Consider the following 15,695-nt stretch of genomic DNA (forward strand, 5'->3'; position numbering starts at 1 on the left):
AGGCTGCGGCCCCCTCTTAATTAAATTGCCCCGCCTGTGGTTTGAGAGCAATTTGCCGAACGTTAGTTGGTTTTATCTTTATCTGGATCTTTTCCGTTTGTGATCACCGTACGATATGCCCCCCCCCCCGTTATGGCACGTGCTCTTGGGAGGTCCAGATAATATGCACCCACTAGGCTGGGCACAAACCGCAAAGTTTTTTTATTTTTTACTTTTTTAGAAGTTATGTTAATTGCACTTTTTGTTCATTCTCTTCAGCTTTATCCTACGAACAACTTGCTGGCCATTATTCTAGAAATAAGCTCATGTAACACCTGTTCACAAGAAGGGATTAAAGTCAGACATTGAAAATTATCGCCCTCTATTTATCCTGCCACGACTTTCCCTTGTATTTGAGAGAATTATTGTTAATTATTTGTATTCGAAGATCCGACACAAAATTAATTCAAATCAGCACGGTTTTCAACAGGGTCACTCAACAATCACGCAACTCGCTCTCTTCGTAGACGAATTGTATGCCAATTTTGACAATAATTGGGAGCAAATTGTACTATCTTGACTTCAGTGAAGCATTTGATACTGTCAATCATGCAACCCTGATTAAAAAACTGCCCTATTTTGGATTAGACCTCGAGTTTAGAAACTTAATTAGATCATATTTGGTTGATAGAACGTAACGAGTTTGTATCCATGGAAACCTTTCTGACATTGTATCTATAGGTAGTGGTGATCCCCAAGGAACTGTTCTGGGACCACTGTTGTTTTTGTTTTATATAGACGATATGCTGTCACTTCATAAAAATTCCAATTGTTACTGCTTTGCGGATGATACCAAGTTGGTATGCTCTTCAACAAATGTTTTTAGTGATAGTCAAGAGGACATCAATCGATTGTATAATTGGTCAAATTTTAACAGCTTGTAGTTCAATACTTCAAAATATTCTTGTATCCATATTTCAAAGAAAACTACTGGTGATTTGTTCTTAAAAAACGAAAAACTGCGAAGAGTGGAATCAACGACCGATCTTGGCATTGAAAAAACTAGCTGTCTAAAATGGGACTTTCGCATTCGATCGAAGCTAAACAAAGCAAACCAGAACTTCAATTACTTCAGACACAATGTCACATACAGTTTGCCCAACAAATTTATGTTCAACCTGTATTGGGCTTGTGTTTTGCCTGTCTTACTGTATGGTTATCCTGCCTGGCATGCCGGTTTAACTCACGTGCGATTACTCGAGAAGTTTAACGAAAATTGTTTGCGTTGGTGTTTTGGTAAAAAGAGCTATAGATTTATTGTTGGCTGCGGATACGATTCCCATTGCATACCAGCTTCTAAACATTGATCTGAACCTTTTTGCTACCATTGCTGCAGGAAAGAATTGTATTACGTTCGAAAAATTTTTCATTCTTAAAAAAAGAACAGATCTCCCGCAGTGAGAACAAACAGTACTTGGTTTCTAAATGCCCACGCAAATCGTTCACTGAAACATCATTTTTGAACAGAGTAACTCTTTTGGTCAACGATTTTATTGATTCTAGTGATATAAACATTTTATTTCCCCCTACAAATATTACATCGCTCTTAAAAGGTTTCTTCGTCAGTCTACGTGATTAAAAATACCATTTATCAAGAACCTGTACACGGTTAATCAAATGTCGCTGTGCCGTTTGCAGACCTTGAACGTATCTTCTCAGCTCATATTTTTTTACCGCTACCTTCTGTAAAGATCTTTTGTTTAGTACTGTCAAAACTCCTTCAATGGTAAATTCCAGTCTTTTTACTACCTACTACTAAATTTATTGCCTTAGAATCACCTTAGATTTGGAAATGCGGATTTTTTGCAGATGATAAATTAAGAGGACCCCGGACCAGTTAACATTTGCGCAGTGCTGGCGTGGGTCGTTTTTAATTTGAATTGTTGTTACAAGTATACAGTGGAATAAAGGACAGGTAGCTTAGTGGATGGACATGTTATTCCTCTATAAGTCTATCTCAATTACACGTTAAAGAAATCCACTTTTCTCGCTGCTTCGTCATGATGCGCCCCATCTTTGCCCGTCTTATTTGGAGAACGGTTAATACAACCAGTCGCGGCTGTACCAGCCACTTGAGGAAAGACAGACAAACCTAGTAATTTTCCTAGTTTGAAAAATAATAATGCTTCACGTTGATCAGTTATTTAAAAGGGGGCAATGGACCATGTCCCACCAATCCTACCTGTTAATTGTAGCTCCGATAGGCATCCACTACTGCATTCAATATAACCTTGCTCAATGTTTTTAGGTTGGGTATGTTCAACGGAAAATTAATCACTTAATTTGAAATTTTGCTTTATTAACCCGCATCACCCGTTCTGAAGATGGCTACGCAGCGTAAAATACTTGTCTGCATCGATGGATCAGATTGCAGTGTCAACGCCTTGGAATGGTACTTAGGTAAGTTTTGTTTGACTAAAGTTTTGTTTGATTAATCGTTCTCAAACGAAGTTCAGGTCCTTTGGTCTTCTGAATGCAATTTCTGCCTGTCTTTTTGTCCTCGGAAAGGGGATAAAATGTTAAAGCATGCGAGCAATCTAAGTTGCTTTCAATTCACTTAGAACTTTGCTACTGTCTTAGTATACGGCTCACAAAAACTGCCAAAGAGGAACATTCAAAGTAAAACATTCAAGTAAAAGTTGTTGGTTGAAATCCAATTATGGTCCATTTTTACAGCAGTTGAGCCTGTTTAGACCCCTAACACTGTTCTGTAATGCCATTCTATTTGGAAGGTTAATGCATTTCAAACGTTTTCTAAGGAATATTAAAACACTCACGTGCACATTTTAAAATGCCGAAAGTCTGCAGTGCCAGAAGTTAAAAAGCCCGAAGTTGCTACTTAGCCAGAAGTTGAATTTCGTTGACTTCCGTCATTTTAAAACGTGCGCGTTTCTTGTTTTAAGCATGGTGAAGTGACCCGGGAGAAGTCACTTCGAAATTCTGACTTAATATCTCGAACCGTTTCGCGGTTCTCGATAAACGCCAGAAGTTCTCAGTGGCTTCAAGAAGAGTCACTTAACCATTACTCTGAAGTCTTCTGAAGTCACTTAATGAACTTTTTTTATGAACATTTACTGGCATTTTAAATATATACCATTTAGCATGGCTTTTTCAAACAATTTTTGCAGGCACAGCTGAAGCTGTTTTGCCGTCAACGCCCCCTAGTAATGCAAATATCCACAACTTTGCGAGAAAAGGGCATGAAGTGTCTGTGTCTATATTAATTTTTCAACGTTGATTGAAATTCCTGCCCGCTATCGCGAATCTTTTATTTAGAGGGGTAGTACCGCCAGAAAACAGGTTTTAGTGCTTGATATTTGTCAGAAGTTAGGAACTTTTTTAATGCTATGAGATTGAGATTTTAGAGGTTGAGCTTGAAGGTAAGTATAGCGGTGACAACTATGGTATCAATTTAGTGGACTATTAGAAAGCTGTTTTATGTGACACGGTTTTGATTTTGAGTTTGGATAATTAACGGAGCATTATTTCAGGCAACTTGAGAAAACCCGACGACAAAGTGATGCTGCTTCAAGTCACATCCAAAGGCGTGGGAGGAATGTCTCTCCCCATCGATGCTCCAGTTGATGTGCCCCAAGGCAGCTTCGACCACATCGTAACTGGCAGCAGCTCCGGAAACGAAGACGTCTACATAGCAGAACTACGCGAGTCGTACTCGGGTATCTTAGAGGACTACAACTGTGACCCAAAAACAGCTGTGTTTGAGAACGTCAATGACTCTAATCCTGGCAGTGCTATATGTAAGTTTGCAAAGGCCCAGAATATCAATCACATAGTGATCGGCACTCGAGGATTGGGCAAGATCAAGCGGAAGATTCTGGGGTCAGTTAGTGATCACGTGATTCACAACAGCAACATCTCGGTCTCTATCGTGCCAAACTCGAATCCCACCTAAAGCTAATTAATAATTAATTATTCAACTCAATTGGCGGATCCGTTTCCTTTAACCCCCTAATAATAAAACCCAAACAATGTTTCGTTAGCCCGCTTATGATAAGCATAAGTTTTTACAACTGCTTTGATAAAAACCTGAGTTTGACCTAAGTTTCATATGAGTATCTTGCGTAAACTTTGTTTCATTAGCCGGCATTTGATGCAACGAACGCCAAAAACTTTTAGAACAAAAAAATTTTTGATCGACGACATTTTTGATCGAAGACGTGAACCAAGATATGTTAGTGACCCCAGTAGCAATGGAAAACGAACTGATTGTCTATGATATGAATGTGTTCGACTATTAAATCATTCAAGGAAAGAGGAAACGGATCCCAACATGCTGCTCGCAATAGTCTGTCACTCTTTTTTTAAAGCTTATTTAATTGATTTGATAATGCAATTAGTTTGTAACTTGGTTGTCAATTGTTCCGACCCCAATTATGGGGTAAAAAAACTTGATAATGGGGCCAGTTGTCGTATTTAGTCAAATTTGGTCTATCAGTCGCATTTTGAGATAATAATTGGTACAATTAAAACATGACAAAAGAGCGATTCGCAATTTTCAAATATTTTAAATGCTTAAGTGTGTTCAGCGGACAGGAAAAATAGTCATTCAAGAAGAGAATTGAAACTGAAAACTAGTTTTGGGGGATTAAAATATTAGAAATGTTATCTTTTTTCACCTCATTTTTGCTTTCATTAGTAAATTGGATTGCTTTTCGATGAAATTTTTAGGAAAATCACGCATGAACTGGTTTGTTACTCAAGGCAAGTAATTATAGTAATGAGGGTTTTTTGTAGTTTTTACCTTAATTTAAAAGTTGAATTTAGGGGTCGGAACTAGGTGTGCAAACGCACATACTTACAAGCCTCCTTATTTTACTTGTAGTTAACTTGAAATAGCTGCCAATGCACAATTTAATCTTTTTTTTTCATGCTTTTCCAGTTTTTGAAACAAGAACGGTTTGAGAGTTCGAGGAAATTTACCAAATATGATTATGCAATTTTTGGCAATGGCCTCCGAGGCTTCTTCGACAGTAAAATCCTGCTATTTATAGTTTGGTATATGAGTACCAATTGCTTAAATAATTGTATTAATGTCTGGTGTTGATAGAACAAGCCATGACAGGTCCAATGCAAGTTTTAACAGCGCACTTTAAGTATTCTCTATTTCCTAAGTTTAATTATACACGAGAACAGGAGCGATTAATATTTCTGGTTAATTATTTTTTGTTCAAATTATTGTTATTTTTGACCTTAGCGATTATCATGCTGAGTTAGTCTGGTGTGTAGTCATTAACAAATTGCCAAACAGATCAGATAAGGCCACCTTTACCACTATTACTAAAAAGCCAAGAGTTCGTTAAAGTTGATGTAAAATCTTCTTCTTTGACCAGCTGTTACATTATAAACTAATGCAACTCAATTTAACTGTGAATGTAATCTCACTTTGAAGAGATTTAGAATTTGAAAAACGCTGTTGTATTAGACTATTCTCTGATAGTAAAATGATACTTTAATAGACCAGGTTCAAAAAAGTTTATTCAATTAACGAAGGCAAGAAAGGCGAATTTAAATTTTATTGAAGACTTCAAGAATATTGTAAGTCTGTTTTGAGGTTAGTTAAGTTAGCTAGCTATTCATAACTTGACCGCTGCTTTTCACTGAAAATGAAAACAAAGCTCAGACTTAGAGACTTTCATAATTCTCATAGATCGTCTCCGAAACTTCCGCCCCAAGATAGAGTTTTCCCTTTTCCATACGCCCGGAAGTCCGTCCATTCCTTAAGTTTGCGCTCAAATGATGAACTCAGATTTTCGTCAACTTCACGACAAATCGAGAATTCGGAACTGTTGAATAGCACGTCCAACAATGGAACAGAAGATTCAGCTAATTCGACCTTTTCCTTATCCAGAAACAACAGTGCAACTTTGGGCTCTAACGCGGGGTTCGCTGCTCTGGAGAGCAACACTGGATTGCGACATGGGTCCAATTTGACCACCGATTCCGAGAGTTCGAGTGGGGGTATTCTGGACAAAGTTACTTCTGTACCTATTTACGTTTACATAGCTTTACTTGCATTGGCGCTTTTAGTCATAATTGGCCTCGTGTTATTTTTTGTCCGTCGATTTATAAGGAAAAGGCAGATGCGAAACACATTGCTGGAAAACTTTGAAAAAAGTGGGAAAGGAAAGAAAAAGACGGTGGGGGAAGTCCACTACGTTGTGCATTACAACTACATCGAGAAGGAATTAAAGATTGAAATTGTCCAAATAAAAGATATCACGATACTGCGGAAGAGAAAAAAGGAAGTCGACATGAAAGAATTTGCAGTCTATGTTAAGGTCTCGCTGATTCCGGGGTCAAAGCGAACGTTCGAAACTGAAGTGGTAAGTCAGACGTTAAATCCAAAATTTGACCAGAGTTTCAAGTTTAAGTGCTCGATTGAATCGTTGACTGAGAGCAAAGTTCTGTTTCGCCTTATCCAACACCACAAGTTTCTTCGTGACATGCCTATAGGTGACGGTGTCGTGGAACTGTTCGATGAAGACTTCAGATTAGGTCCAGGATCCGTTCCCATGACTTCGTATAATCCTGCCCTTGACGACCCCCTAGGCGAGGTATGCGTCACTCTTCGCTACAACCCATTGAATTGCAGGCTAAGTATCACCATCATCGAGTGCAAGCAGTTGAAACCTACGGATTTTCGAGGCAAGGCTGATCCATACGTGAAGATTATTGTCACTGTCAAAGATAAAATAATATTCAAGGATAAAACTGAAATTCAAAAGGGAACTTCAAATCCTTACTACAACGAGGCGTTTACAGTTCATATTGCGCCGAATCAACTTCCTTTAGTAGACTTGTTGATAATGGTGAAGGATTATGACATGTTAGGGACGAATGACGAGATAGGGTCGGTGCGAATGGGAATGGAACCGGATTCGGAGACGGCCGAGAAACAATGGGACCAAATGATTGAGAACCTGAAGAGACCTCAAACAGCCTGGCATCATTTGATGCCATCACAGCGCTGATCACTCTTTCACAAACTGGGTTTCGAAAATTTCGGTTAAAAACAATGGGTTGTGCTTTGTTATCGTTGTAAATGTTCATAAGCAATCTAGATACGTTTATTAATTTCTATTATGTATTAGAATATTACAATATTTATGAGAACATTTTTTAATCTAACCACAATTTTTGTCGAATATGACAGTTTTTGCCTGTACTGTTTGAGTCTGGACGAGTTCTTGAGTGTCTTTTTCACGCTTCGCTTCTTCATTTTGAGTGAGGTCGAGAGCTCTCATTTCGAAATGAAGTTTGCTGCTAATATAAAAGCGATTGTTAGCGGTTGATTCCCAAAGGAGTTGTAGCTTAGAGTTTAAGATGTCTTAATACTATCCGTGAGGTCTCAGGCTCGAAACCCTATGGTCTGAGTTTTTGCACCCATTAAAGAAATTTCTAAGCTACACCCCTAAATTAAATTGCCCCGCACCTGTCATCCGAAATGAACTCGTCCGACGTTAGTTGGCTCATGTTTAGTTAAAAAGCGTCGATCATCTAATTTCTTAAAACAAAGAAGATAATGATGTAAAATTTTTTGAAACTTATTAAAAAACGGACGAAGATTTTGAGAATTGGCCAGCTACAAGCGTTTTGGAGTTAATAGTTTCCCTGAACTCAATAATAGGTGATAATCAATATTTGGAAAGTGAGCTTATGAGATCCCTGTGAGAATAACTGCATTTCCTATAGAACCATAATTGTTGCTACCGCAATTGTGGGGGAGGAACTATATACTCAAATGGGTTTTTTTTGCTCAGACAATTTTGATCGATATATTCATGGTAGAGAAATGCAAGTGGTATCACTAAAAAGTTCGTCCAGCGTAGAGTTTGGAATTTAAAAGATTCCTTCGGATTCGAGGAGTTATCGAGGTTTAAAGTTTTGTGTGAACTTGTGATGTTTGGCCTGATTTTCTTCACTTTTAGCGTAAATTTTGTTCAAACTAAGATTTTTTTTCTAGAAAAATATTAATTCAAAATTACATTTTATAATACAAATGAAACAATTTTGTGTTTCTAACAGACGAAAGGACTTTTAAAAGGCTAGTTTTTGTCTCATAGGGAAGTTTACTAACAAGAAAATTCGATTTCTATTAAGAGCTGTTATTTTAAAAACCGGTTCATATTTTTCTTTAAGTCACTTAGAGACTGGTCACTTTTCAAATCAAGGTTCTGTTGATGACAAACCTCATTTACTGTCAAATGATGCCCAATGAACAGATGATCAGTTTTCAAGGATTCGCTCATGTTTATTATGGCTCCGACTATGCTGTTTCGCAATTTTTTATTTAAATTTAGATTTTTTTGAGATTTTAGTAAGTTGTTGTAGTCGTATGACACAGACTCGTTGACTAAAAGTGCAATAGGTTTCGTGATGAGCGTTAGGAGAACCTATCTAGAGCTTTGAGTAGACAGCTAATGGCTCTTAAGACTTTAAAAATAATTTATCGGAAAACATTAACAGATGTTAGACTTGTTTCTGTGAACTTTAAGTCAGTCTGACTATTGGCAGGGCCCACATCTCTCCTCCTTCAAACAAAATTAGTCTTTTTAGCGAATTTATCTTCTATTTTCCTTATGACTTCGATGTTACGACTTTTCATTTTTTTATTTTGGTTGTTTTCATAATCTTGGTTCCTTTTGAGATCTTATCACATTATCCTTCTATTGACGATTCCCATTGGCTTAGAGAAGATGTTCAATTGATCAAAGATAAATTTGTCAGAGAAAAACGTATGGTTTTTGCTTGTATTTTTTATCATAGTCATACGACTCTTTGTGAAGACTTATTGTTTTTTCGACATGATTTATTAAGAATGACAAATTATTACCTTCCCATCGAGGCGTAATTTATTATAACTAAGAGCGGAAAGAGCGTTTTTGAAACAGTATAATGTTCTGGTGTACCGATTGATTCGAGTTAATTGCTACTGTGGTCAGCTGGCTTCATCCTTAGAATGATGCTGGAATTAATCCGTCGTGCTAAACTTGAAAAATATTATTTCATTATTTCTATACGACTTTGTGGGGCGGAAAATTTATTTTGCGCCTAAAACGTGTTTTTCAAAATATTTTTGAGATTAAAAAATTACAGATCTGTTCTTCGCCCAGCTTAGTTGGCTTATGACTTTTAGTCCCCCGGCCCACGTGCTATGTTTACATGGTAATTTGCTATATAGCAATTTTCTAGTGGGAGACATAAAAATTCCGGGGTTGGTGGTGGGTGGACTGAATGGATGTAGGCGTGATTTTACGAAAGGTCGGAAAAAGTAACTTTCTTAACTTACTTCGTTTTTTTAGCCGTTACCTCATAGTATGACCACTAAAAGATGGATGCACGTTTGTTTAGAAGTGAGCAAATTCGAAAGTTTTTAAGATGAAGACCCTCAAACTACAGAAGGGACGGCATTATCAAAGTTGAACTCCTAATTTGACATTGTCGGTTTTGTTCTGTGCTTGGCCGAATTTGGCATTCGTTGTTGGCATTCGAGATTGTTTCTACAATCGTGACACTGATTTACGTTGTTATCGTAGTCAAATTAAGTGTACAAAAATTAAAAATAATGAGAATCAAGTACCGTTGAAGTTTTATCAGTCCAAATAAGCAGTTAGGTTGGACTTTTTGTTGAAAAACTGTAAAAAAAGTAACACTTTATTTATCCAAAAGACAATGTCAAGAGGTAACATTATCAATGGTAGTGTAGGGTAATATAATATTTAGTATATAGGTATATGCTTTTTTTTTGCATCAAGTAGGGATTTTTTTTTCATCACCGAAATTTTTGAACGAGTTATATAAGGGAACATTTGTATTAAAAAACAGTTCTGGATGTATTTAGTTTTTGGTATCAGTTTGCAGAAGTAGTTGTTTGTTCGTTTGTTTCTAGTTACTTCGAAGGTTGGGAACTTAATTTTCCGAAATGCTGGTAAATGACCGCTAAATTTTTTCCACACATATAGAAATTCCTTTTATATTTCAAAAATTTCGTTGCTGGCAAAATTTCAAACTTCAATTTCAAATCTCTCGATGATTCATAATTTTTTGCGATAAGTAATGGTCTTTAAAGCCCAATTAATTTGTTTATCAGGTGAAAGTATCGTTTTTTGACTTATTCCTGATAGTAGTACTGAAGAATAATGTAGATGGCTAACAACTAGTGACTGTAGAAAAAGTAGGCGAGTCTGAATGTCGAACGGTTTTTCAATTACGGCAATGGTTTTAATTCAGCATGAAATTTTCTTAAGAATTTTCTTAACTTCTTCTTGGAAATTTAAATGACTGTCAATCATGATCCCTTAATATTTTACTGAATCTTTGGATTCAATTATCTTACCGCCAATTTTAATTGACCCTCCGGTGGTGTTCTTATTTTTCTTTGTAATTACAACTAATTCAGTTTTTTCAGCACTAAGGTTTAGTAAATGTATATTGAAGTATTGATGAGCTAATTTGCAAGATTCTTGAGGATTTTGTAAGTGTTGCTTCAAATCCTTATGTTCTGTGAAAGGTAGAGTGTCATATGCGTACTGAACAATTTTATAGTTACTTGGTATGTTTTTTGAAAGGTCATTTATTTTTAAGATACTGTCACGTTATTTTTGAAGATACTACGCATTTAATATATCTTCAAAGATAAATGCTTGTATTTTTGGTCGAGTTTTTTCCTCCAATGCGAATGAATTGTTTTCACATTCGGGTTGGGGAAACTCTGATGCATCGTTGTATCCATATTTCTCTCGCTAGTAGTCTACGTCGTTTAAATTTTTGAGGTTTTATTGTAATCCAAATGAATCTCAAACAGAAATCCATTCCTCACTTTGTGGATTTCAATATCTTTACTTTTAAGATCGATATACATAATGTTAGACCGTTCACATTCAGGAAATTATCAGCGATTTGAAGTTATGTACTGCTTTTTATCGTTAATTTTTATACTTAATGTATGAATAAAACTATTGTTTAAATAAAAATTGCTTCCGACTCAAACCATTTGGTACAGTAAATAATGACGTTTTCGAGAGCTGCCGAGACCTGTCATTATGAAGACTACAGATAAGACTATCAACAAAATCAATTAACAACAAAGCACTTACATTCAAAACGAACACTTAATAATATAGTTAAAACAGCGTCAAATAGAACCTAATCGAAGCATTACGTTTGTTTTTCACTGAAAAAACTTGGAAACGTTTGTTAATGAGAATAAGTTACAAAAATAACTTACAAAAAGCATACAAAAAACCGAGAAGTAAAAATGTACGTTGTTCATTTTTGAAAACATAATTGCAGATAAAGAAAACCATTAAATATCAATTGAAATCTTTTAAAAGGTTTATGTTCTTTCATACCCCCATGTAAAGGTATTGAGATCTGTCCTTATCCAGAATATGTACGTCTCCAAGCGACAAATACAGACGAAAAAGAAAATTTTAATTACAGTTTGCGAGAAAACGGTGTCCTAACCGTCAATATTTTTGAATAAATTTATTTGATTTCAAAGTCATGAAAAACTTTAGCTATCGACTGAAAGCATTCAATAGGTTCTTTGTTCATCTATATGAATTGTTTTAGACCTTCAATTATCCAGGCTTTTTCACAAGACAAAAAGGAGAAATAGAGAAGCATAAATACTTCCGTTAAACCATGATTGAAGACGTTATCGAAGCCGTTAGAACCATAATCTATTCTCTGAGCATCAATATATTCTGTTGGGCCTTCATTTTGAAGGCCAATAAGTTGATATCTGGCCTGTCTAGAAACTGAGAAAACGATGGCAACGCTAAATAATCCATTGTTTTTTTGAAAACAAACTTTTTTAAAAAGTTAAATTGACCGTAAGCTTCGGACCACAAAATTAAATAGATTTCCCTGAAAACCCGAGCCAGTTTGACTTGTCATTCGAAAGCTTTGATTTGAAATTTTCTGTTTTATAGTTAACATCCTCAAAAAGAAAACATCGAGAATTACAAACCGATATATTTTTGGATTGTGAAAAACAACGATTAGATGAAAAGGAGCCGTGCTATTTCTGTTCGTTCATTAGGAGCATGTAATTGTTCCAATTAACTTTGTTATGCAAAATTTGACAAAAATATCAATGTATCAAAAGTAAATGATGCTCTTTGGATAATTATCGATTTAACTTAGCTGAAAATCTTCCTAAATTGAACTCAAGAACCTACTGAAAGAAAGCGCAATGGGAACTAGCCCTATTTGAAGTTTAACAAATATTAAATTCCCAGTTGTTAGGTGTGTTAATTCAGTATATTCAAACCATTGGATCAAAGAATCCTATTTTGTGCCATTTTTGATGAAAGGCCGAGTTTTGAAAAATTTACCCAAACTTTAAACAAAAATTAGATCAAACATTTCATCAAAACTCTTCTTTCGTTAGAGTTAAAACAAACAACATTATAATTAATAATTTTGTCATATTTTTCTGCAAAATTGGCAAAACTTTGCCTGAAAATACGGAAAATGTAAAAAAACGGAAATCAGTAAAATATTCACAAAAATTCAAACCTCGATAACTCCGTGGAAATTCGAAAAGATCTTTCCAATTTTAAATTCTACGCTGGATTGGCGTTTTAATGACAACACTTACAATCCTTTACGATGAATTTATCCATCAGCCAAAATTGACTCAACAAAAAGCACTCTTGAGTGTATAGTTCCTCCCCCATCAAAGTGGGTTGGAACAATAATTGCTACACAATGAACTCTCGCAGAAAATGTTCTAAAATTAAGTGTTGATTTTCTGGTCATTTTGAAGCCTGTTAACAAAAAAAAATTGCTTTAATACGAATTATACTTTCTAAGCAAAGTTGATTCATTGAGTTTGACTTATCTTTCAGTTGCGGTTTTTATTATTGCTCTTAAACAGTTCAAAATCCAATCCTGAAATGAACAAATTTAACAATGGTATCCGCGTTAAAGTTTTTTTTGTCATTTTTCAGGATTTGTAGTTTTGTTCGTTAGAGCAAAAAAATTTTTGGTGACGAGAAGATTGATCAAATTACGTAAAACATAGGTACAAATTTTTCAAAAAATGAAAAAATTGGTGTGATTTTTAAAGTGGGACCTAATATATAGTTTTGAAATGCGACTTTTGATTTACTTTTGAATTACACTATGTTTGAGACACATTAATTCAACTTATGAACTTGCAGATACTTAGCTCCTAAATGTTTTTAAATGTTCAAAAAGTGTGTACCTTTGAGCAGTTTTTGCTACCTATATTCTCGTTCTTTTCATCGCACTGGATTTCCGATTAATTAATTTCAAAAATTTTTCTTCAATTCTTCATTATGATCCACGTCAAGAGCTCAAAAAAGCTGTTGAACTAAATTGCTGGCTAACCTCAATGTGCAAAATGTTTGCATTTTTTTCAATAATTTTGCATTTTTAGGTTAACGCTGATGCAACATTAAAACTGCTTGCATTTTTTTTGCCCAAAACTGCAGACAAAAGGTTTTTTAAATTTGTAAGGGCTCTTTGAGTTTCAGCAATCTAATAGATTTTTGTCAATTTACAATTTAACGGAGTTTTAGCAACGCATTTGAGGAAGGACCAAACAGCACTGTCGGTATTGTGCATGTGGTTGTGAAGCGGGAGGTCAAAGGTTAGAATCCCGGTGGGTTCAAATCTTTTTGCACCCACCCGCATGTCGCTCGAGAGCAATTCTTCCGATATTAGTCGGTCTGTGTTCTTCGCAAGATTTTGCGTCAAACTAATAAGTTCTTTTGCTAACTCTGGCCCTTTTCTGAACAAAACTGCGTTATAATCGTTTAAGCAACTGTCATAAGTTAAACTTACTGCTAGCAAAATCACTATCATCTTAAGTCACTACATGATCTGCATCCTTCTGTCGGATAATTAGCTTAATTCAAATTAGAGTATCATCGTAATTTCATTATGAAATTTCAACAGTAAACATCGTCAAAAGTAAACATCGTCAGTCAACCACTAATTGTTTCCCTAGCTGATTGGTAGTAGTGTCCACGAGAAAAACTACATATTTCTATTTAAAGTGAAAAAAATTTAAACATCTGCAAACTTTGTCTCTCTTGCTCATCAACTACTATAATTTTAGTTACAGTAGATTCTAAAAAAGCAATTTAAAATCGGCGTTTTTATTAGTTTATTAGCGACCCGGGTCGAGGCCGAATGGTTATCTTGTAAGAACTGGCAAGTTTCTGGCAGAAACTTACAAGGCGATGCATCGCCTTGCAAGTGTTTCTTCCAAAAACTTGCAAGTTCTTACAAGTTAACCATTCGACTTACAAGGCTCTTACTAGTTAACCATTCGACTTATAAGGCTCTTACAGGTTAACCATTCGACTTACAAGTTACTTACAAGTTAACCATTCACACACACACACCACACACACCACGCACGCTCATACACGCGCGCGCACACACAAACACACGCACATACACACACACACGCACAAACACATACCCACACATACGCACTAAACCTTAATTAAACGTTGCAAGACATGAGTGTAAACGGACGTTTGGAGAAAATAGAATCTGGAAAAGTGTGATTTAAATTATACAAAAGGGTATAAAAATGAAGGGCCACTCAGTTATTTTGAGAAAATACTGACATATGAGTTTGAAAATTCAATCAAAATCAGTATTTTGGGAACAGTTTTAAAAAAGCAATCGTGAAGAAGCTAATTGAGATCTACAGTTTTTTAAGGAATTGCATAAGGAACTCTCTTGAGTTGATAAAATTCAAAAAGTAACCATTTTGTCTACTTAGGTCGAATATTATGTTATCCAAACAGAGCAGCTAACTACGCATTCAGCTAACTACGTATCCCACGCGCTTTCTACGGTAAATGACTGAATGTTTAATTGAACTAACCAATGAGAATTGTGCTCGACCGGAACGAACTTGCAAGAAACTTGCAAGTTAGCCATTCACCTTGCAAGATCTTACAAGTTAACCATTCGACGTACAAGTTCTTACAAATTAACCATTCGACTTGCAAGTTCTTACAAGTTAACCATCTTTTGCAAGAAACTTATAAAACCTTACAAGTTAACCATCTTTTGCAAGAAACTTGCAAGTTCTTACAAGTTAACCATTCGGTTTCGACCCGGGGAGTTATTAGTTTAGTTGAGAAAAAAAGACGCAACAGTTTAATTTTAGAAAAAAATGGTCGAATTTTTACCCACGTATGTAATTTTATGTACGAGCAGCTTTGTTTCAAATGAGACTGGCATTTATAAAATTATAAATAAAACCAAATTTATATTTTCAATTCCACTATAATTTCAGGGCATCAATTTTGAATGTACTTGTTTCTGCAATGACAGAAATATAATATTCGTTTGTTCTGAATAAGTGTTTTAGATTAATGAAGGCTAATTTATCATATGAAAACTTTTTCATAGTTTTCTACCGTTTTCATTTTGAAAGTCCGTGTTATTCTTGTGATTATTCTTTTATTACAGTTGCTGGAACGGCCAAACAAGAGTTTTGAAAACAGAGTGTAAGAAAAAGCAAAAAAGATTAAAAGTATTTCAAATTTTTTGGAGTTTTCACTTCTGCGCCATATTTGCTGATAGCAGCTTTAAGGACTAACTGCGCTAGAGAAAAGCAATTTAGATTTGCTTCC

At 35.5% G+C, this 15,695-nt stretch overlaps 2 protein-coding genes across 2 annotated transcripts; both read left to right on the forward strand.

Moving 5' to 3' along the window:
* The first annotated feature begins 2,266 nt into the window (after positions 1-2,266).
* Positions 2,267-4,055, forward strand: LOC142338676 (universal stress protein YxiE-like). The gene is made up of 2 exons (XM_075388542.1): positions 2,267-2,439; positions 3,531-4,055. Exons 1-2 carry the CDS (start codon positions 2,364-2,366, stop codon positions 3,950-3,952), a joined length of 498 nt encoding a protein of 165 aa, XP_075244657.1. The 5' UTR covers positions 2,267-2,363; the 3' UTR covers positions 3,953-4,055.
* A 1,608-nt stretch (positions 4,056-5,663) lies between these two features.
* On the forward strand, positions 5,664-7,111 carry LOC142338171 (synaptotagmin 2-like). Its single transcript, XM_075387808.1, has one exon. The coding sequence runs from the start codon at positions 5,664-5,666 to the stop codon at positions 7,029-7,031; it is 1,368 nt and encodes a 455-aa protein (XP_075243923.1). The 3' UTR covers positions 7,032-7,111.
* The last annotated feature ends 8,584 nt before the right edge of the window (positions 7,112-15,695 follow it).

The sequence above is a fragment of the Convolutriloba macropyga genome, chromosome 4, assembly GCF_964194025.1.
Source record: "Convolutriloba macropyga chromosome 4, txConMacr16.3, whole genome shotgun sequence".
Lineage (NCBI taxonomy): Eukaryota > Metazoa > Xenacoelomorpha > Acoela > Convolutidae > Convolutriloba > Convolutriloba macropyga.